This window comes from Haemaphysalis longicornis, unplaced genomic scaffold (assembly GCF_048455015.1).
Source record: "Haemaphysalis longicornis isolate Haplotype H1 unplaced genomic scaffold, Haemaphysalis longicornis Haplotype H1 scaffold_2, whole genome shotgun sequence".
NCBI lineage: Eukaryota > Metazoa > Arthropoda > Arachnida > Ixodida > Ixodidae > Haemaphysalis > Haemaphysalis longicornis.
In genome coordinates this window covers 237682765-237704971 of record NW_027526295.1, presented here as the reverse complement: position 1 = coordinate 237704971, position 22207 = coordinate 237682765, and the positions used below count along the sequence as shown (strand labels likewise).

General features: G+C 47.3%; 1 protein-coding gene and 1 non-coding gene across 2 annotated transcripts; both read right to left on the bottom strand.

Moving 5' to 3' along the window:
- Positions 1–2165: 2165 nt before the first annotated feature.
- LOC144170206 (uncharacterized) lies at positions 2166–14040 on the bottom strand. Its single transcript, XM_077699846.1, has 6 exons — positions 13723–14040; positions 13585–13644; positions 8940–9086; positions 8542–8643; positions 4470–4571; positions 2166–2536 (listed from the first exon to the last, which is right to left on the bottom strand). Exons 1-6 carry the CDS (start codon positions 13865–13867, stop codon positions 2352–2354), a joined length of 741 nt encoding a protein of 246 aa, XP_077555972.1. The 5' UTR covers positions 13868–14040; the 3' UTR covers positions 2166–2351.
- Positions 14041–14918: 878 nt separating this feature from the next.
- On the bottom strand, positions 14919–14991 carry Trnar-acg (transfer RNA arginine (anticodon ACG)). Its single transcript has one exon. It is a non-coding gene; the product is annotated as a tRNA-Arg (tRNA).
- Positions 14992–22207: the final 7216 nt, after the last annotated feature.

Below are 22207 nucleotides of genomic sequence, written 5' to 3'. Positions count from 1 at the left end.
CAAAAAAAAAAAGAGCACGAGTTCTTGCACCTGCTATAGCATGCATTCCGAGTCCAACTTTCCAGTATACAAACCGATTTGGGTTGGAAGAAGTGTTGGACTTTCTGCCTGCTTATTTTTGCCAAAGACCCATGTTTTCTATTTCTGTCAGCATTTACACTTTGGTAGTGAAATACCATCAATGGTGGTGGAGCAATGCTTGTTTTGATGTGCCGTGGCAGCACACAGTACCAATCCAGCCTTCTGTCCAACTTTAGTTACCAAGATCAGGTACAGTTTCCATTGTAAAAGGCACAGAAAAGATCTTCAGTGCAGTGAGCATTTTGAAGAACACTTCTGGTGGCTACATTTTTAACTGCTAAAATGCTAAGTGTATTCACTAAGCTGGGATCATTATGCAAATACGGTAATGCTTTGCTCACTTGACTGCACTCTGGTGGCTTTTAATAAGGGTCTTGCAGTGTGTACAAGGAGGACATAAGTTGAAGTCATCTAGTTGACAGTGAGTCTGCTTGTCATTCATGCAAACCAGCCCTGGTTTTTCAAGCTAACTTGTGGTGCTTGAACCTACTTCTCAGCAGTCTGATACCATTAAAGACGTTTCAAGTCTGGCGTTGCCTTCTGTTTGCACATGGAGCAGGTACTACAGCCTAATAACGCACTGGTCATTACCATCTGAGAACAAGCGTGCCTTGTTTTAAAGTTGGGGTGTGACCACTGAGGGACCAAAGAATATTGTACGCTTTGTACAATTGTGTTCAAGTACGTCGTAAACGCGAGCCATTAAGTGCAATTTTCAGTCCTCTTGCATCTACTAAGCTAGTGGGCAGTGTACCGTGCTGAATGCACATTATAGCAGCTTGAAAATGCTGTGAAGTTATACCTTGCGAGTACTGCATCCTTTATGCATCGCAAGGGCCTTGGCCAAGATGGGGATTCCCACCACTAAGTCATTGTTTGTAGCCTTGCATGTTTCTTCTTTTTGTATTAACAGCAGCGAGTACTGGGCTGTGGCCTTGCAAGCTTGCGATGTCAGCCAGGCCTCTGTTGTAACTTGTCTTAGTTCCAGTGATCAGGGCAACATTGTGTTCCCCTTGACACATAGTCGTACTTCAACATAATAAAATTGCACTTCAAAGTAAAAATGTGACTTGATTATTTTAATTGAAGCAGCTTGTCGAACACTTTTGTAGTAAGCCTTTTAAATTTGGGGTTCAGGTGCGGTGAAAAGACTGCTTGCCATCAAGTCACAAGGAAATATGGGGTGTACACACAGAGAAGGAACACTGGTCATTTTTTTTTTGCCACGAGTGGCAAGTGTGCAAGAAGGAAGTTACTTAGCCATGTGGCTGGAAAATCCCATGTCTGAAGAGTTACTTTGATGGACCAGTGGATAGACCAGTGCCTGCCATTGCTTATACCTTCCATAGCATGTGTAACATGCACTTCCCCAGTTCATCTGTGCCACCATGTGGTGGTTTAAATAGAGGCCCGTTTCAGAGTGAAAAGCTTGCTTGGAGGCAACCTGGTGAGAAGCAACCTTCAATGGAGTCACAAATGCCTTTTGTCGCGCGAGTAAGGATTTTAAAAGCGATGTTCAGGTTGCATGAAGAAAGCTGGGTCAGGACTTTGGGCACAAAGTGCAATACCCACTGGTGATGTGCTTTTTCTGAGCTTTCAGCTGGAATGTCATGGAGAGCAGCTTACAGAAAAGATCTCTACACAATGTCTAGTTCAAACTTTGCAACCTGAAAGCGGCCGTCCTAGGGGTCTCTTTTATGCAAAGGGTAAACTCCATAACTTGTACATAGAATACAAGAAACAACTCGGATCAGTGAAACACTGGTTGTCAGTTACAAGTGCAGCTGGAACTTTTGTGTCGTCCTTTGATAAAGAAGTAAGCTGTGCCTGTTGACCATCTTTGTGTGCTGTCACCGCCTGAATCTTTGGGACCACGTTACAGCACCCTTCATGCCAGTGTTCGCGTGCAGTTCTGTTGTGATGCACACTGAAACTGGGTGCGTTTCTTTTAGTTAGCAGGCTGGGGGGAGCTGTTGGTGTTAGCATTCTAATTGCTGAAGCGGTGTCATGTTTCCCACACCTACGAGTCTCCTTTTGTGTTGTCTTCTGTTTTGCAAATGAATCAAGTAAAAAGAGTCAAGCAGTTGTGATTGAGAGCTCTCTTTTTCTTTGCCAGAAGAACTCAAAGCACACACACAGTCCTGTACATCGTTACATGGTTATTTGAGTATTTACAAACGCTCTACGATACTGTACACTGCTCTGTAAATCAATGGCAGATGTCTTGCAGGGCAGTGTTGCAACACAATGCTGGCGTGGTAATCATTTAGCTAGGTGGCAACCTGGGCAGCAGTACGAGATTCCAGAGAAGCAGCCACGCACTCCGTCGGTTGCGCGAGCAGAAGGCTTTTGAAGCGCTGTCTCAGACTCCGCACAAAGCGACCCAGTTTACCGGTCCGCCTCAGCTGGTCCACCAGTGCGTCAAGGTCGGGTAGGGCAGGATTGCATTCGGACACTGCAGAAAACACCATAACAGCGTGCTGCCCTGTTCATGCTACAGGGAAAAACAGCCTGATATGTATCATGTGTCGGTGGCCTGGCAGCGTAATATACACCCTCCTATACTCAAGTGCAAGTTAAAAACGTCAATGGCTCATGAAGTGTATCACTCTGCCAAAATGACGGACCTGGGTGCCAACAAGTGTGCGGGTTTTGAAAGGAGACTGCACTTAATCCGTGGCATAGCCCGCTTTTTCTCACGTAGCTTGTTGCTGCAGTGTGTAGTTTATGAGCAGATGAGTGTAAAAAATCACAGAAACGACTCGTGTCATGTTCAAAATAACTCCCAGTAATGCGCTCTTTGTGCTGTGTGAATTGAACAGCCGACTGCAGTGTTGCATGGGCAACTTTTGTTGTCATTCTTTTGTTATACCAGAGTACAACTGAAACACAGGAGAGGGGCCACCGGGAAGTTGTGTACATTAAGAAACACAAGCTTTCCACAAGCATAGCAGATATTCAGCTGCAGCTTGCAAAAAACGGTGCTTTGTAGGAAGTGAAAATATTGAATCATTTAGGGCACCAAACAGCTGGTTTTCAGTAGAAAAAGATTATTATGTGACAGAAACAACTATGTAATAGTATTCAAAGCTTTGCAGCAATTATTAATTTTTTGGGAGAGAGGAGCCACCTCTGCCACCAGTGAATTACACCAAGCAAAGCTTTACTTTGAGACACCTGTAACTGTGGAACAGGCAATGAGCAACGTTACTAATTGTAATGGCCAACAACGAAAAGAATAACATCACACATCGTTGTTTTACCGGGGATGTGCAAATGGCGACATCTATAATTCTATAATTGTATAATTACTTGGGGATTATTAGCGGCCTGCTCATGGGGCTGGCATGAACAGAAACCAACATGTGTGGTGCCAATCACTTTAGTTCGTTTTCGATGTTCCTGCACTTTGCTCCAGTGTCACCTGATTAGCGGTAGCAATCGGCGCATCTATCAGTGGAACACTTTTGCAATATGATGTGGGCAGACAGAGGGAAAACAAAGGCAGTTGCCAGTAGCGGTTTCTGTTTTTGCAAATCTGTTTAAGCAAATCAATCTTTGTACTTTCATGGGGAAGCAGAATTAGAAAGAGGTGGGATACAGGTGTGGCCAAACACTTCGACAAACGCAAAACTCAAAGAATAGTCGGGTGTGCCGGCAAACAGACTGCCTGTCCCAGCAACCCACAAAATGTTTCTCCCCAAGGTGCACGTATGCTCTCGTGACATTGCGAGAGCGTGTATGATAAGATACAGGCGGCACATTTGAATTCCCAATGACCAAGGACTGCAGTTTCAATGGCAAAATATTTTAGTAACCTGCTAACTTCCAAAGAACATTTGGCACCCACTATTGCGGGAAAAACTGGCAGCTGTTTTAGTCACGACGCTGCTGTGAAATCGCACTGGCATTGGAAGAGAAGGTGTAGCCAGAACATTGCCAAGCTCAGCCGCTGATCACACACTGCCTTCCCTGGGGGAATCGGGCACCTCTGGTGAGATCATTGATGTTGGCCACTTTGTTTTTGTCCCGTCTCTCCGCCATTCATTATGTGTTTCCAGATGGCTACTCCTTTCTACTGCCTGCACTGGGCCAATGCAACTCGCTGCAAGAAGTACTCAATTCAGGAGCTCTGGCCATGAGAGGCGTCACTGTTATCGTACTTAGAACTTAAGTTGTTCTCCATCGTCATTGGCGGTGTTACGGTGGGTGTGCTGAATTCCCATTCACAAGGGCCTTACTCTCTGCCTTCAAGCTTCAAGGTTTCCGCCACAGCTGGAGTTGATCACAATTTGCAAAATTAGGTGCAGCAGGCATAAGTTGAGTAAAACATCTCAACTTGCATGTGCGCGTACCAAGGCAGCAGTTGGACCGCTCTACACACTCACCGACGTAGCTGCTCTTCCCGCTGTCGATGCCCAGCAGGAGACTGCAGCAGCGGTGCGGCTGGCGGTGGTCAAGCAGGGTCAGGCATATCTGGTAGCCTCGCCCTGCACAAAGCACCACCTCTGGTTCGCCCCTCCGCACTCTGACACAACCCTCTCCACAGGACCGCGCACTGCCCCGCACTTAGAAAATTCCGGGAAGGTGGACTCGAGGATGGGGACACCTATTGACTGTTCTAGTTTTAGATGCAGAGCATCTGATTCACTCGCCTTGTCCTTCCGGCGTCGGCGTCGTCGTTGTCGGCGTTGTCCACCCCTCCCCCATTCTCCTCGCCGCGCCAGCTGCGCTCTCCGCCGCTCACCCCCTCTCCTCTCCGATAGTGAACACTCTCTCGTGAGGGGCGATGGATTGGACTCGATTGGATTGGATTGGATTTGGATTGGATTAAAGTGGATTGTGTTGGATTGTGTTGCGTCATAGCCGCGGCACGTTGCGTCATAGCCGCGGCAGACGCGCTGGGGCCGGCGCATGTGCAGTACTCTCTCCCGTGGTTTCCTCTCCTTCGGGCGCGCTGCACATATAACCACTGTGCCCTTCTCCGGCGAAGCAACATCCACGCTTGGCTCAAACACCTAGAGTCCACGCCGCTTTACAAGTACGCCAACGTCGTCATCGACTGGGACCGGCTTACGCAGTCCCCTCAACGTTATGCGCGCTATAAAACGCGGTCCCTTCGCCGCTCCGCCTATGCGTCGCATCTACACAGGGGTTCCCGCGAGGGGAGGTGGGAGTTTTTTTGAACATAAGCCTACCTGGGGGAAGTTAGGTAGCCAGGTGGGTACATATTGCAACAGAAGGAAAATTTTACAGTGTGCTGGCTCGCTGCTTCAAAAAAAAAAAAAAAAAAGGGGGGGGGGGGGGCGGCGGGGGGCATAAAAAAAAGTCCTCTTGCCTAAACTAGTAGCCCATCTGTTCTGAAATCCTGCACACAGAGCATTTTGCAACTTCGTTTTTTCTCTAAAGAGCTTGTCTGGTGAGAACGCTTCGTTCATTAGCAAATAATTATTCTTAAGTTTCACAATAAGTGACGTCGTTTTCAGGAGTGACCTTTCTGCGAGGCAACAAAGTGCTTTAGCCACACCCGAAGCCACAGTGGAGGGGAATCAGAAACTACAGAGCCCGATGTGTGACCTTCAGCTAGCCACTGGAACAATCAAGCGGGGCAGTGGGTGCAGCTGATCCTTGTCTTCCACTGATTGTGCTAGAGTCCCCAGCCTCCACCCATATTCCCCTTAAAGGGACCCAGAAGAGCTTTGTGAAGGTGGCAATCAAATGCATTCAGGTGGTAAAACACATAACGGGGGATTTTTGAGCCAAGTGTGAGCCCCATATGTTGTACGGATAATTTGTAAACAATTTTTGAAGATCGCCTTTCTCAGCCGATGAGCGCGACGCCGCAGCGAGCCGACCGCGGCTGATGCAACGCCGGTCGCGGCTGACGCAACGGCGAGGCGCTCCCCTGATTCGGCTGATTGTCGGCCACCGGCAATGTCACTGCCATCGGCTTCCGGCTGCTCTTCTTCCTTCCTGCGCGATCCCGAGGCAAAGGCGGGCCCGCAGCGATTGACGCGTGCCTAGGCGCAGGAATGTAGCTAGCGGAAAACAAAAGTCGAGCGTCGCGATGTCACATGGCTATTGCCAATGTTTCCAGCTGCTTTGAAAGAAGCAGAGAGGGAGAAGGAATCGATCGGCAAGGGTGGAGAGGTGCACTTAATTGCTTCTCGCGCAGCTAATACTGAATGTAGATCAATAATTCCAATGGCATTGCATCGCTATATTGGTACTACGCGACAATACAGGCCTTTTGTAACTTTTACAAAAGGCTTTTCTGGGTCCCTTTAAAAGGGGCTACGAAGACAAAATGTGTTTGTTCGTTCCAAGGATTGCCTCGTTAGAATAGCACTGACACCACTTTTAATGCAAACTTCACCCAAATAATCCGTATAAAACAGGCACTTCACACCCTAGCCACTTTTCAGCACTGAATTTATGACGTATTACATGGGAAGTTTGTTGCGAATGGCTGAGGCCTACAAAATCCAACACACATTAAACAGGGATTATAAGCTCGCAGAATGAGCTACTGGTGCTTAAATTTAGTGCGCATCTCTTTTTATGGTCGTAGTAATTGTGGGGAATACAAGGAAAGCTACAAACGAACATGTAAACATAGAAGCACTAGTGTGTACGGCCCACACTATGCCGGCCAACGCTACCCTGCCATTCAGAGCATTGGGCTCGAATGACACTAGCATAAGCGACACTGCCACTTACATGACCCTTCCTGTCCAGTTGTACGCAACATTTTACAACACAATTACTATCAACCATAATACTAAGCCAGGTACAAGTCCGGTCGGCAAAAATACCGTGTGCAGACAGTGGGCCTTCAGCGGTATCATTACGCCATCTATGATGGCATACAGTAACCAGGCTACCAAAAAATGTGTGCTTGCTGTAGGTGGCAGCCTTAGTCAACATACTAACTTTTGTTTCATAAACCTGCCCTGAATACGTCACTGTTGACATTATGAAATACATGATGCAATGGGAGGATGAAAACTTTGGATTAAATTGTTTAATTTCTTAATGAATAAAGCATCACTTCCTGCCATACAAGTGCTGAGGGCACTGGAAAACACTAAATCTTTCGAATAAAATGAACTTGTATTTTGGCTACATGGCCCCTTTAAGTATACAACACTCGCTTCAAAATTTTGCGCACGAGGGTTTGGGCACTTTTAGTTTTGGTTGCTAAAAATACAACACACTTTTAAGGATCGAAATCGATTCCAAATCACAGTGTTACCTCAGAGGGAATCGCAACAAATCAGCCAGCAGCCCTCCACTGAAATAGAAGTGAAATTGATGGCTTATGTGCAAGTTATGTGACCTGTTATGAAACCCAAGAGGTAGAAGAATGGCTCGTCACCAATTGTAGAACTTGACTTAACTGGAACCAAGAACAACAAAGGCAAGGGCTGCTGCTACTGTTCTGGGCCCACAACCTTTGTGGGGAATTGGCCAACCATATGCGAATTATCCAGTTGCCAGGCTACAGAGCTGGAGGCTCATTTTGATTGAAGAGGTTTTTAAAGTGCAGCACAAAGACGAGAGATCGAAACACAGGGAAGACAGACAGTGTACAATGTGTGTCTTCCGAGTGTTTCTTTGTCTTCGCAATCATGTACCATCTCGCCCAAACCACGACTCTGCAGAACCTCATTGTGATTCACCGCTCCAACAAGGAAGAAAAAATTGGCGCAGCTCGCACTAGTGGTGCACGGCTGAAGCAGCAGCAGAGCCGGCGGCCACTCTCCCTTCGTCGGAGACCTGGCTGTTGCACGTCACATTGATTTTTGAACTTGCCGCTCAAAGTTCTCCATGACTGGCAGACCCGGATCGTTTCGTCCGCAGGCTTTCACACCCCTCCCAAAGTGGACCGTGTTATCACGTGCTAGAACCCGCGCACAAGTCCAAACCCAACGCTCCAGCTAGGAACCCAAAGGAAATGCTGTTTGCCTGCAATGCGATGATAGTAGCTCACTCGGATAGACGCTGGTTTCATAATGAAAGGGACCCAGGTTCAATCCTGACCGCAGGAAGAGTTTTTTTTTCTTTCCAATTGGCTGCACGTGTTATCGTTTCCCGCTGCTGCTAACCCTGTACCCCTCAGGCCTTTGGGGCGGCCCACTGGCGGTTAGGTTGCCAGTTTCATGGCTTAAAGGTCCCACGTTCAATTCCCGGGAACTCCCTAACCACATTTTTTTCTTCAGGCATGCACTCCCAAAGCCTGCTCATGGGCTCCTTGCCTCCTCGCCACTTTCCCTGGTGCGACGGACGGACAATGCCCGGCCTAACAGCTCTGCTGTTAAAATTACAACTTGTTAATTACACGTACACTGCTCTTGGAAGAGATTAGTTAGTAAGCTGGCCAATGCTACGCTCGCATTTACCCAGTGACGGTTCAACAGGCGACCTGCTAGCAACTGCACGAACTGCCAGGATCCTCACCTGGTATCGGAATGAGCCGCAAGCCAGCCCATTTGGCAAACAGGTCCAGTGAGTGTTCAAGGCTTGGCACTATTTTCTGCACTGAAGCACAAGCCTGTGATGCTGGGGGGGATAAACAAAATAAAATGCAATTAAAAATTCTACGAACACATAATAAATGCAATTGCTGTGCTTTTACTGCACATGACGATGTCGGTTTTCTAGTACACGCAGCATTTTGTTTGTGGACTAACATTCGGCACCTTTAATAGGTTGCTGTACCTTCCTTGGAGCAGTTGTTCAACCACCATGAGACGTGTGAGATATCTCTTGTTAGCACTAGGCTGAAAGAATGACACTGTCGTTTCTGCAACCTTTGAGGTTCTTAACTCATAGTAGAGAGGATTGCATCCACTTGCCCTGAGTGTGGCGTTCCAGCTGTCCCCGCTTCTGGACACACATGTTGCCGACAGCCGCTACCCGTTCCTCGCTGGCATGGTTTCGTTCCTGGAGCACGTGGCAACGCCTCGTTAAGTTTGCCACGTCTTGGAGGATGTCTTCCATTGCTGCGCAAGAGTGCACAGGTTGCAGATAGATTGTAATTTAGGCTAAAACGACACATCCAATCTACCTCGCAGAATTCCTCTGCCTATTCGCCGCGAGATCAACATGTAGGTGGCGGCACTGTCACGCTGCTAGTGTGGATGCTCCGCTGAGCGGCCCCGAGGAATGCACACTGTGGGCGCGCTTCGTTCCTTTCTCGCCCCGAATGTGCGCACGAAAGGCGCAGGCAAGAATGGTATGCTGTAGTTCGGTTCCTCAACGTTCAATTTATAGCATGGAAGCGGAAATAAGATTTTAATACTAGTACGCCAAACAAGCGGCGACCCATCGGGAATCTCAGAACGACCGCAATAATGACAATGAACTTGTACGCCGTGGCTCATAGCAAGCTCGATCTTTGCAGACTATGGCTTTGAGCCTTTAATAAAACCATAAATAAAAACAGGTCAGGAAGCCTCGATCTCTGGAATTCAGTTTACGACAGCATTTTCAATCGCTTTCGCTAGCAGCATGATGCATTCTTGCATTTGTGGGATGCCCTGAAATAGTAACACCACTTAACTGCCCTGACATTCTTTCTAAGAGCTTACGATATTTTTTGTGCGTTCGAAAGGCAACACAAAATTACTGAATTTTAACCAGCACGGAGATATAAATGCAATCGTTCTAACAGGTCTTTTGCGCGCAGCTTTAGATAAATGAAATTTTAGCGACACTGGAGGCAGGTTTGATGAATAACGGTGTTGGATCACTTATTCGATGCTTTCGTCGCAAGTGACCTTGCGAATTAAATTGCTAACGCACGCAGTACAATCAACATCTCATGATTAGCTAGACTTGCAAAGTGACGAGCGGGTTTACAGCGTGTAAAGCAAGCTCCTGGGACCTCACAGTGCGCACAGATTTTCTGTTACGACTGCACTGTTGACCACTTGCGTTCCTTTTAAAATCTAACAGGTGCCTAGAACAGCGAGATGTGTTTGTATTTTTCCGTAATGTCGCTTACGAAACATAAAGATGGCAAATGAAGTTGCCCTGTTGCAGATGTAGTAAAACGCTTCTTTTTATTTCTCCTAACGAAACAGCGCAACGAGCTCCCGGTAACAGCTTGTTGTTGTAAACTGATCCTCGTTTTTGTCTTGGCATTCAATTCTTGAGGATTGGTTAAAAACGGCATAAATAAAAGTTTTCTGTCCATTTCGCTTTTTTTTTTTAATGGGGGGGGGGGGGGGGGGTTCAGCCATCGTTCCAAGCGCAGCGAGAAAAGAACGCATGCAACGTGAAAAGCCAAACATTGGTTATCAGTATTACTTGCAATTGAAAGTACTCTAGGCATCGTGTTCCGTAGCAGTGAAAAAGCAGCTACTTCATCGAGTAGACGACATTTTCAAAACTGATTAACCCCTGTTTTGGCCCGAGATTGTCCAGGAATAGTGGCTCGCCTTTTTCAAAATTGTATTGGAAGCGAGCATTGTGGAAAAAAAAAAAAATCCAGGGAATCACGGCACACACCCTCCCCACATGTGGGCAACAACGGGCATTATATTACGCGATTTTTCCTCCTTTAAACCTAGGTCCACCAACACGTTTCTGGACAAGGTGATTCATGTCGGGATTTGAAAATGGATATAAAAATGACACACGAAATGCCACAGGGCAGACGCAAACTCACAAATACTTAATTTTACCCAGAAATCCCCCTGAAATATGCTTGTGCATCTGCAGAAACGTATTTTAAATAATATGTAAAATTAGCAACACAGTCCAGGTGAAAATATGTTTTTTTCTAGCTGGATTCTCGTAGACGAGAATCTGGTGAACCGGGCGAAGACGGCAGCCACCACCAGAGGTTTCCTGTACTGAGGAGACCTACCACCTCGGACCGACAAGGACCAAGTCCTAGCTAGTCTTTTCAGCCAATAAACGTTTATTTCTCTCTCCCTCTCACTCTCTGTAGCTGGATTACTTAACCAGAAATTTCCTCCAGCTAGAAATATGCTAGAAGAAATGGCAGAATTTCTAGCTAGAAATTCAGTTTCTAGTTTATTTCTAGCTAAGTTGAGATTTACTTCCAGCTAGCATTTGTCAGTCCAGCTAGAAAAAAAAAAAACAAAAAACCCGCAAGCAGGAAATAATCGTCTTTAGGTAGACTAAGAGGTTTTCTAATTAGAAGCTGTCGATTCCAGCTAGAATCTAATAATCGAATCAGAAATGAAGATGGAAATTATGATTTCGACTGTGGCCGACTGTGTTCGATCTCGGGGCGAATAGCTAGGTAATGAGACTGGAACAATGGTTCCGTATCGAATGTTCCAACGTGGTAGGTGGTTGTCCCGCTTTCCACATGAATCTGCCACACTCACCTTTCAAACTACTCTCCTGTAGGGTGACAAAAGTGCACAGAAAGTTACTTTACGATGCATCAAGTGTTCAAAATGCGTAAGCAACTGTGTTCAGGGCATAATCCAGCACGAGTGTGGTCAATTAAAGGGACAATAGTTGGCAGCGACTTGTTCGTGCATGCTTGGAAAATCTACGCCTGAAATGAGATACAGACAGACACCGCAATCGATGACTTTCCCAGTCGGAGAGGAAAAAAATGGCGAACTTGTGAAGGGCACAATACAAATTAAGTGGCGGAAAAGAACGGAAAGCAGAAATTGGTTTTGCATAGACGATCGACGTGTTCGTGAGAAAATGTTGCACAGGGGTTGGGAAAAATTAACACTGCATTACTGAAACAATAAACTTCATCAGGACACGAGCGCAAAGCCACCAACACTTTGTTGCAATTCTCAGGGGCCGTGCAGAAACAAGTTGTACGAGACAGCTCCGCCTGATAAAAGTATCTAAGAGCAGAGGTTTAAGCGTTCTTCAGCAAACAAGGGCAAGGAAATTCCAGATCCAACTGATGTAACGCAATGCCAGGGTCGGTAAGTTTGTGGAAGTCTAATATTTCAGCCATAGAAAGCCAACAGGCAGAAGTGAATGATAACGCAGGTGCCAAAAATTCTATGGCTGAGCTGCCATTGCCTCTTTGGCACCCGTACGCTTAAACAAGGTCAAGAAGGGCCTTACTGATACAAACAGGGCGGCAAAATTTTATCTTTGCTTTCAACGTGATAGCACTTATGAAGAAACTAAATGCCAAATGTGCAACCTGGTGAAGGTTTTCATGCAAAAATTTGTGATCCTCCTCGGCCATTCAGATAGTAGCAATATCACTGAAAGAGGCCATACCTCTCTTTGAGGAACATTGTAACGACAGTTTTCGAGGCGATTTGCAGACTGACGATTGAGAATGAAGTTGCTGCTATTTTACACATTCTTCATCAGCATTGTAATAGTGCATCCAGGCGACAGCCCACGATCAGTTTGGACTTAATGACCTCATCCTGACATGTATTCGCCAGACTCATTTATTACCTTTGAAATGTCATTCCTCCTGAAGATAATACTTTTCAGGACATCAGGAAGCAAGCTAATAGGATGCTCTGTCTGGATACACTTAAGCATTCTCCATCATAACACACAGTCCACAAATTCAGATACAAATCATCTCCCGGTGATAACTAAGGTTGCCACCTGACCGGTTTTGGACCGGTCAGGTTTTGGACTGGTTTTGGACCTGGTTTAGGTCTGGTTTTGGACCAGACCTTTTTTTTGGCAGCGGGCTGGTTGCTGGTCTGTACCTAAAACCGGTCGACATTGGTCGGTTTTTTGGCCATCGTGCCGCGGGTATTTCTTTTTTGGCCTTTTGTGAGCATCAATGCAGCAACTGCGACGATAAATATGTGTCGACAAGCTGTGCAAAGACACGCGTGCCAAGAAAATACGTGTCTGAGCACGATTCCCGAGATGAAAGGGGGACCAAAGGGCGGAACAACATAACGAAATGCCGCCGGTGCGGTAGCAAGTGTGGTTACTTTTCACTGCAGCACATTCAGAGCAATAACCAAAATCTCAATCACTTTCAGTACAAACATTATGTGGATTTCTCTGTAGGGAAATGCTACAATAAATGGCACTGCATGTCACAAAAATGAAAGAACGTGACGCCTGTTTTTTAACACAAATTCAACCTTATATGTAGCACCTCCCTCCCCCTCCCCCCACAACCTCCCACCCCCAAGGGCCGTTTTTCTCTTCAGGGAAAGGTGGAAACCCTAATGTTAACGCCCTCCATGGACAACACTCTATCTGCTAGTCCTCCAGGACATGCAACCTCGCAAATGTTGGTTCACTTAAGTTTATCAGACAAATTATTGACCGACCGCTCCAAATTTCAGTAACCTGACAATAATACTTTTTTACCAGTAGCAGTTTAACGGGGAAACGACGCAACGTAATAAACGAATTTAGTGCGGTGGTTGGTCTAATCCCTCAAGACAGTCAATAACTGAAAACCGCCGGTCATCCTTAACGCAAAGCTTAAAGCAACGTTTAACGCAAAAAGCTCAACGCAGAAGGTGACCGTCTCAGACGGCTGCCGCAACATACCTTCGTCCAACTGCCGAGCCTCGAGTCTTCTGTTTTCAACGTCATTCCGATGTTTTGAAACTGAAAAGGCAAGTGCGTGGTTACGGACGGCCAGTCGTCAATTTCGCCACTCAAGTCTTGCCGATGCCAGCAGCTTACCGAGTGCATGTAGTGAGCCGAGCTGATCTTGAAACTGTGTAGCGAGCATCCGGGCATCGAGCGCATACTGCTCAACTGTCGCGAATACGCCCTGGCAGGCGTGCAAGCTGCTCGCCAGTGCCCTGCGTAACGCGTCATCATCCATTTTTGGATAATGATAAGGCTACAAACGTGGAACTACTCCGCAGAATAGGGAGGATTATCACGTCACACTACACCACAGTATAGTGCCTAGAATATTCTAGGAGACAACCACACACCAAACGCAATTTATGTTTTGGCGGTTGGTCAAATCAAACTGGACAAACGAAAGGTTGAGATGATGATGATGATAGCCAAAGGTTTTTCTCTTTGAATCTTTCCTCCATGCTTTGAATCGAAAGCGGATTTTTTTTTTTTTTGCGCCATTTTGCCACAGGGCATAGGTAACAGGAAGGGACGGCTTATTCCACCTTGCTTGTGTAAAATTGTAATCTACAGCTGCTTATCTTTTTGTATGCTTCGACTAGGGTGTGACGGCCTTGGGAACTGCCTACTGTGTGTCCGATTGTTTTCGTGCGTGAAGGAAAGCGTAGACCTCTTCTATTTGTCATTAGAGACCGCTCAGTGGCAGCTCCATATTTTTTTTTATTTCGCTAGAGCGAACAAAGCGAACTTCTCTGGATAGGCAAACCGGGCAAACGCTTCCGTGTAACTGTTTTCACCGCAGCATACACAACCCGGTCCTGCGGAAATTCCTCAATCAGCCAGTTATTGCTCAGCTAGTTGGCTAGTTTGTGCATAAAACCATGCAGCTCAACGTAGAAACAAAGGACTAAGTATCAACAAATAAATGACAGGGAAAAGCGACGCACTTAGCTTGGTGTTATCGCAAAAAATCCTCATCCTTGACCTTTCGTTGATGACTTTTCGTTTTTAAGCGCACATGTCAATCTCTACTTCCTCAACTTTCGTTTAACGGCTAATTCTGATTGTTCGTTTACCCCGTTAATTTGCACTCCTCGTCATAAAAATTCGGCCGGCTGCAAGCTTGTGCACATCCAGCACCGACCAAGGGATTTCTGACCTCAGCCAATAATTTCTACATATTATAGCGTCACAGAAAATTTGCGGCACGGAGAGTAAAAGCGCATGCGATTCACTAAAACACGCGGGCAAGCAACAACTAAAAAATCGTCTGTTGGGATGCAAAAAAGCGAGCCTGCCAGGATTCGAACCTGGAATCTTCTGATCCGTAGTCAGACGCGTTATCCGTTGCGCCACAGGCCCAACATATCCGCGTGGAGTGAAATTGCGTTGATACTTTCGTCGAGAACTAGAAAGCTAAAAGTGCATTTAGCTTTAGATAAATCTTGCGGGACAGAACAGCTTGTTTGACAAATACGCTCTTTTTATATTTTTGTAAGGTCTGCGTCGAGCTTGTACTAAAAATCCTACCTGTTCTGTGCTAGTGTACTTTAACTTTAGCGGCTACACTGGCGGACCTGACGTTCAGGAACGGTGGACGAGCACTACTGCGCATGCGCCAACTAGACATCAAAAAACAAAGAAAGCGACTTTTTTTTTTCGCAGTGCCTATTCTGTGGACCAGTCCACAGGATAGTGTTCAGCTTTATTCTGTGGACCAGTCCACAGGATAGTGTTCAGCTTTATTCTGTGGACCAGACCACAGAATAATGTTCAGCTTTATCCTGTGGACCATTTGAGGCGGCGCTTGGCGGTGCTGAGCGCCTCACCAGGGACGTCCGGAGCCTGCTGCTCCGGATGCGCCTCAACTGTTGCGAGGTGGCGGCCCTGCTGCACCACCAAGGACGACGCGCCTCCCCCGCCTGTGCCGACTGCCCCGAACCCGAGACGCTGGAGCACCTGCTCCTGTCCTGCCCCGAGCACGCAGCACACAGAGCAGTGCTGCAGGCTGCACTCCAGCGTCTCGGACGGCCCAGACAAAACCTGCAGGACCTGCTGTTCCCGACGGGTCCTGCCAGCTCCCGTCGTGAAGTGTTCCGACACCTCCTGGCATTCCTCGAGGCCACTGGACTAACCCAGCGCCTGTAGCTGAGGCTACTCAACGAACACTTGTGCCGCTGTCGCTTATGTAGTGCCCCCCCCCCTCTTTTCTTTTTTTTTTCTTCTCTCTTTCTCTCTCTCTCTCTCTCTCACTCTCCTTTCTTCCTGTCTTTCTCTTTCACACCTTTTCTATTCCACCCCTAGCCTCCTCCCAAGTCTTTTATCCCCTCTTCCCCTCCCCACCGCACTGGGTTGTATGCAGGTGAGCTCCCTACTGAGCTCAATAATATCCCCAGTGCACTTTCCTTTCCTTTCTTCCATCCAATCACTTCTCTCTCTGTTCGGCGCGGTCGTGTCGTGCAACATTTTTTTTTTTTTTTTTAGATACTTATTTCAGTTTCGTAACTGCGCCGACTGTGCCTTCCCGGGTGGGCGCTCTGGTCGCGAGTTGGAGGGACTTAAGGCGGCTGCGTTGACGGCGTGCGCCGGTCCGCTGAGCTCTAAGTTGCGGTGTGTAGTTGCGTGTCTGCTCTACAAGTTTCTTCTTTTCGCTTGCGTTTGTCTTTACCCTTGTGCGAGAACTTTGCCTCTTCAGTGCATTCGGTTGTACGACCGCGGACGAAAACGTTTCGTGACTCCGTAAACACGCTGTTTTCTTTCATGTGCTGTCTTGGCGCCCCGACCTACCTCACAGCCGGCTGTACGAGCGGATAATAATAATAGGAATCTTTATTTACAGGAACAGTACATGCATTGTGCATGGGGCACATGCTTATGTCTTTTACAAAATGAACGAGGAGGAAATCTCTTGCTAAAAAGCTTTTAATAAAACCAAGCAGCCTAATGAAGAAAAACCGAAAAATTCTTAATGCTATCACCGTCGGCAGGCGCGCATGCGTGTTCTGCCCCTTTCGTTTAGCGCCGGTGCAACTACACGGTGCTCCTATGCGGTTCGGCCACAGCTCCCATGCTCCAGTTACTTCTGTCGGCACCTACTTCTTTTTAGGGGCTGGGGCTGGCATCTCCCGTCGTCGTAATCGTCCTCTCATGTCACGGTGCTACAACACCCGGACACTCGTTTACGCCTCGCGCTAGAGCGCTTCGTAACTTACGTGGTTACCAATTTTAGAAGAATTGTCTTCTTTCGATGTGTATGATAGTTTTTGACCACCAAAGTTCGGTGAGCGGGTTTTAAACCGACACTGATGTGTTTTAAACCAGCGTCGTAGTCATTCACGTGCCTGTTTGTTCTATATGCAATAAAGAAAAAAAAAGCATAGTAAAAAAAAGAAAAACACAGAGACTCTCCTTTACGCCTCGAGCTAGAACGCTTCGTGCTTCGAAGACAAGAGACTTTTACAGCAAAGCTGTATACCTCTATCCCCTCCCCCCTCCCCGACGGTTTCAACTCCGTTAATCAGAACAGCATTCCCCTTTACGCACAGCAAGCGATGCAGGTAGCGTAATGTCGTCGTCAGGCATTTAGTACACAGCATAACAGAACACACGAAATCAACAGACTTCCGAAGCGGCGAGCCCTACATTCTACACCACGACGACCACGATGCGGCGCAATGCGGCCGAGTTCACGTTCACAAAAATTAGGCGGGCAAAGAAACGTCTTCAACTCCCGATGACATGATGCCGACCGTTTTAACGCTACAGGACGCTCAGTTTGTGCCGTATTTGTCTCACGCGAACTTTGTAATATGTAGTCGCAATGTTTATTATCTTTCCTCCATGTTTATTATCGAACAACAAGCTTGGCGTGGCTTCAGTTGACTTCGGGGCAGGCTTGCTAAAAAAATGTTGCAGTACGTTCAAAATCGGCATCAAAAATATGTGTTACTAGGTTCATAGCCTAGGTTTTTTGTAAACCAGATCACAAACCTGTGGACAAACCACGCAGAAAACGCTAAGTTAAGTTGGCCGCACAACCGCGCGCTGAAGAAGCAAGGTTCTCGCACGCGAAAAGAAGAAACTTGTAGAGCAGACACGCATGCACTACACACCAGAGTTACTGGATATAGACAGTTGCGAAACTCCCCATAGGCCCCATGTATCGAAAGCCGGTCTTCGGTTGCCCCCCTGCGCCGGGGCAAGCACGGGGCAAGTTGACTAGCCTGTCGTCTGTCGGCAGGACGTTGAAGCAGTACTCAAGTGCTTGCGGCTGCTGCCGTAAGTCATAAAAAGGAAAGCCGCAAAAACACAAGTGAATTTTACGTAATTATTGTGTTTTAATTTAAAAAGCAATCTTTAATTTACAGAAGAATTTTGAATAATAATAGTTTAGCGAAGTTCCGTTTTCATCTCCTAGGTGCCGCGCGCGTCGACTTGCCCCTCAGCTTCCACCATGGAGGAAAAAAAAGCTTAGGAGAGGCCCCCAGCTATCCCCGCGCATTGGCAAAAGTGTGGAGGAAGTCACGTGTTTTCGGCGGCCATTGGAAGTCGCGTTAGCAACGGCGTCCTAGCAACAGCCCGCCCGCCGTTCGCCAGTCATGGAGGAAAGGCAGCGCCTGCCTTGTCGTCCGATTGCGAAAATTGCTGCTTCGCTTTGCTGCTTCGCTTTGCTGCGCTGTGGTCTTGCGGAACTCGAAAAGGATGCTGCGAGTTGCGACAGCTGCGCCGATGTGAATATGTCATTTAATTTCTACTTGCAAGTGCACCTTGTACCGCGTCAAGCTTTTGCTCCGGTCGCGATCACGACGCGCCTATTGAAGTGCAGATATCGTGAACGCGCCGTCCCGTCGTACGCGCGGACACCCGTCAGGTAGATTTTAGGGAAGTGATACACGGTGTGCAGTACGTAGGCGACTTGCAACCGAACGATTCGCAACTCAATTTTTTGGTTATCGCCGCTGCAATATATAGTTTGCTAGGCCGGCAATGCGCGGCAGTGCCTTTGCAACTGTTACAAGGTAGATTCCCAGTTGATATAATTCCATCGTCCTATTACCTTAGTAGGTGTCCGTCTGTTGACTGGAAGAGTGCTGGATCTGGAATCTGGATCTTTTTGTGGTCTCGCTCTGGATTTCGCTTTTCAACGCTTCATACTGCGAGGTTAGTGTATGAACGTTTTCAACTGATATCACCTTGAATTTATTGACACTGAGACAAGTTGAAACTTGGCGAAAAAAAGTTTATTGACGCCACCCACCCTCTCATTTTTTTTTTTACTCAATAAAATGTTTTGCCTCCTCCTCCTCCTCCTCCTTCGCAAAAAATTCTATCGAAGGCACGCGAACAACGGTAAAAACATTCTACAATTTTTTAGCGTGAAATCTGCATGAAGTACTGCTTACCTATATATATAGAACGGCCGTTTAATTGACTAGTCATCTCTGGGATTGCCAGTGAAACTGCAACGCAAACTTGGGCACTTTCCAGTCCGGTAGCCGCACGGCGTTCGCCCACTGTTTGCGGCGTTCTCCATCGCTTGGGAACCTATAAACGGCGGCGATTGCAAACAAAGGATGAATGCACACCAATGTACAGCAATACTTGTCAGCGGAATGATGCACTAACCGGTGGAAAGTGACGCCCAATTCCTTGGGTACCGATCGCGACTTGCAGCCTGGCACCGAGCATTGCGGCATTGTTAGAGCGAGCCGCTTCGCAAACCTGCTGCGGCCACACTGAAGACGTGTAACAGTGTAACCGCGCGTTTAGGTTCACGGTCACGCGCTGCAAAACGGCCTTCTACCTGCCTATCAGCTGATTTCCGCCGGCTCGGCGCTGGCAGATGCAGACGACAAGAGAGGAGATACAGGACGGAGGAGGCGGAGAAGGTGCACCGAGAGAGAGAGGCAAAAAGAGTCCGCCAATGGCATGTAGGGCCAATGGTCCGCCATTCGACTTACAGAAATGGCGTTTCCGGCTGCGCTGGGTGTGACGTCAGGGCCTCTCCTAAGCTTTTCTTTCCTCCATGGCTTCCACGGAGTGGGGGGGCTAGCGCCGCCCGGATTCTGAAGCGGAGTTTCGCAACTGTCTATATTGAGTAACTCTGCTACACACCGCAACTTAGAGCTCAGCACAGAACAGGGAGGATTTAGCTCAGCGGACCGGCGCACACCGTCAACGCTGCCGCCGACACCGCGCAACACGCGACCGGAGTGCCCGCCCTGGAAGGCGCAGTTACGAAACTGAAATAAGTATCTAAAAAAAAAAAAATGTTGCACGACACGACCGCGCCGAACAGCACCGCCAAGCGCCGCCTCAAATGGTCCACAGGATAAAGCTGAACATTATTCTGTGGTCTGGTCCACAGAATAAAGCTGAACACTATCCTGTGGACTGGTCCACAGAATAGGCACTGCGTTTTTTTTTTGCCGGATGTGACGTCATGGTTAAAAAAAAATGGCAGCTGTTGCGCGGTCATTTCGCTGCGCTCTTCTCGTCGTGATTTTTGCCTGCCGTTGCAGCGGTGCATAGGTGTTCGGCTTACGATTGTGACGAAGGTGCTCTCGAAGAACTTCTGGAGAGCACTTACGGTGGTGTGCAGCGTGTGATCGGGACGCTGAGTGTGTGCGACTGCCTAATTTTCGCGTAGTACGTTGCGACGGTGACGACGGGCGCTCTGCATCAGTTCTGTCGCCTCGATTTACGACAGTGATGAGTGCGTTCCCGTCGAACTTCTGCACTGTGTTTTATTAGAGCGCCGTGTTGAGGCCGCTGGGCGTTTCGCCGCCTACGTACCGTGGCGAGAGGCAGCAACGCCGGTCAGACGAGGGCACTGGGATGGCGCATGACCACTCCCATCGTAACCAAGCTAGCCACTGCAAACGTAGACCACTTCTACGTAGACCACAGGGCTGTGTTTTTGTCCCAGTACAACGGAGTTAACCTGTGCGAAGGTATAATTGTGTGTTCGGAGTCGTGAGGCAGGCAGGTAATGTTCACCATTGCGAAGGTGTAGTAACTCCCATAATCTGTCTGCTAATCACTTTGTTGGTCTGAAACCTTAAGCCAGCTGATAATAGGACATGCAGCCCGGTGGGAGGTAGGGCTGCGCACAGGACAAAAGTTTTTTTTTTTTGTTGTTGTTACCGGCTGTAGGAACCAAGCCTTAATCCACATCCAGGCCTCAAGTAGTGAATGAGAAAATATTAACTAGTTGCACTTAGCCCTGGTGCTAAGCATTTTTTTTTTCGTGGGCCCTCTCAAGTTACCGCTTTTAAAATTATCCCTTCTAAGGCACGTTCAAGCTGGTATAATGCAATGCATTCAACAGATGCTGGACAGTTCACCCAATATGCCCTTGATGTGTGCTGTCACATGCCGAAGAACAATATTGTACTTCAGTTGGTACTTTTAGGAACAGATCTTATGATGTGCAATGCTTTCAAGTTCATTTCTTCTGTGTTTAGCGTGACTGAGGACTTGCCTGCAGCAATCTTACCGCAAATAAGTGATTGCTTGTCGAACAGCACAAAAGTACCACTACAACTTAAAACTGAAATTAGTCAGGGATGAGGTTTTGCTTGTCAGTTTTCTCTCTCCAGCAGTGATGGCAATGGAAGCTGAGCAGTGGCGTTGCTGGGTAAACTTGCACCCGAGGCCCAGAAAATTTGTCTCCCCCTCACATATACAAAACAATGATTAATAATAAAACTAGTGTTATTGTTATTATTGATAATATTAATGTCTTCTCTTAGCATATGAACGCTGGTTCACACTTGCGACTAAAGCTACCAAAAGCGATTTCTGTCACTATTGTCACTTGGCATTGCTCTCATCGCGCGACAAGAGCGTCTGGTCTCGACAAATTTTTTCTTTCATTTGGATACCAATGTAAAAAAAAAAATTTTACAGCTACTGAATGCATGGGCTTCGAAACGTCAATGCAAGCATGCATAATATGCGACATGCGATGCGAAATGAAGCCACAGGATACTTGATGTGTAGTTATTTATAAGAACTGGCAATATATTAGAAAAGTAAGCAGCAAGATAAGAAGCCGTGTGTTATTTAGGCAATAATAGCTACACGAGCTTGGTTTAGAGAACCCCAGACGACGACTCTGGTGCAGATCTTGATACCCAACACTGACCTTTTCAGTGAATTAGGCATCGATAAAAATCCTACCAGTAAGGAGCATTATGGTGTGTCACTCGTGAGCACGAAAACACCATTAGCAGTCGAGAAAGGAGTGGCCAAGAGCTACTTGCGGCAGCACAGGGTGTAATGTGCCAAACCAAAGTAGGTTAGGGGAAAAGTGAAGGCTGATATGCGGCAGTGTGAGAGTACCACATCTTACAGCCGATACCAAGCGAATGGATGCCTGCAAGAGCAATGGAGGTGTGAGAGAGTCTCGGGCCTCGTCAGACAACGACACTTATTATAAGGTGGTCGCCAGAGGCGTTTGGAAAGCTTTGCAGCCCGTTGTGTTGACTAAATCATGCAGACGTCCCGCGGGCCTGGAGGAGGGTGGCCAGCAATGATAGGGCTGTTTAAAGGCAACACATGCAAGACAAATAGT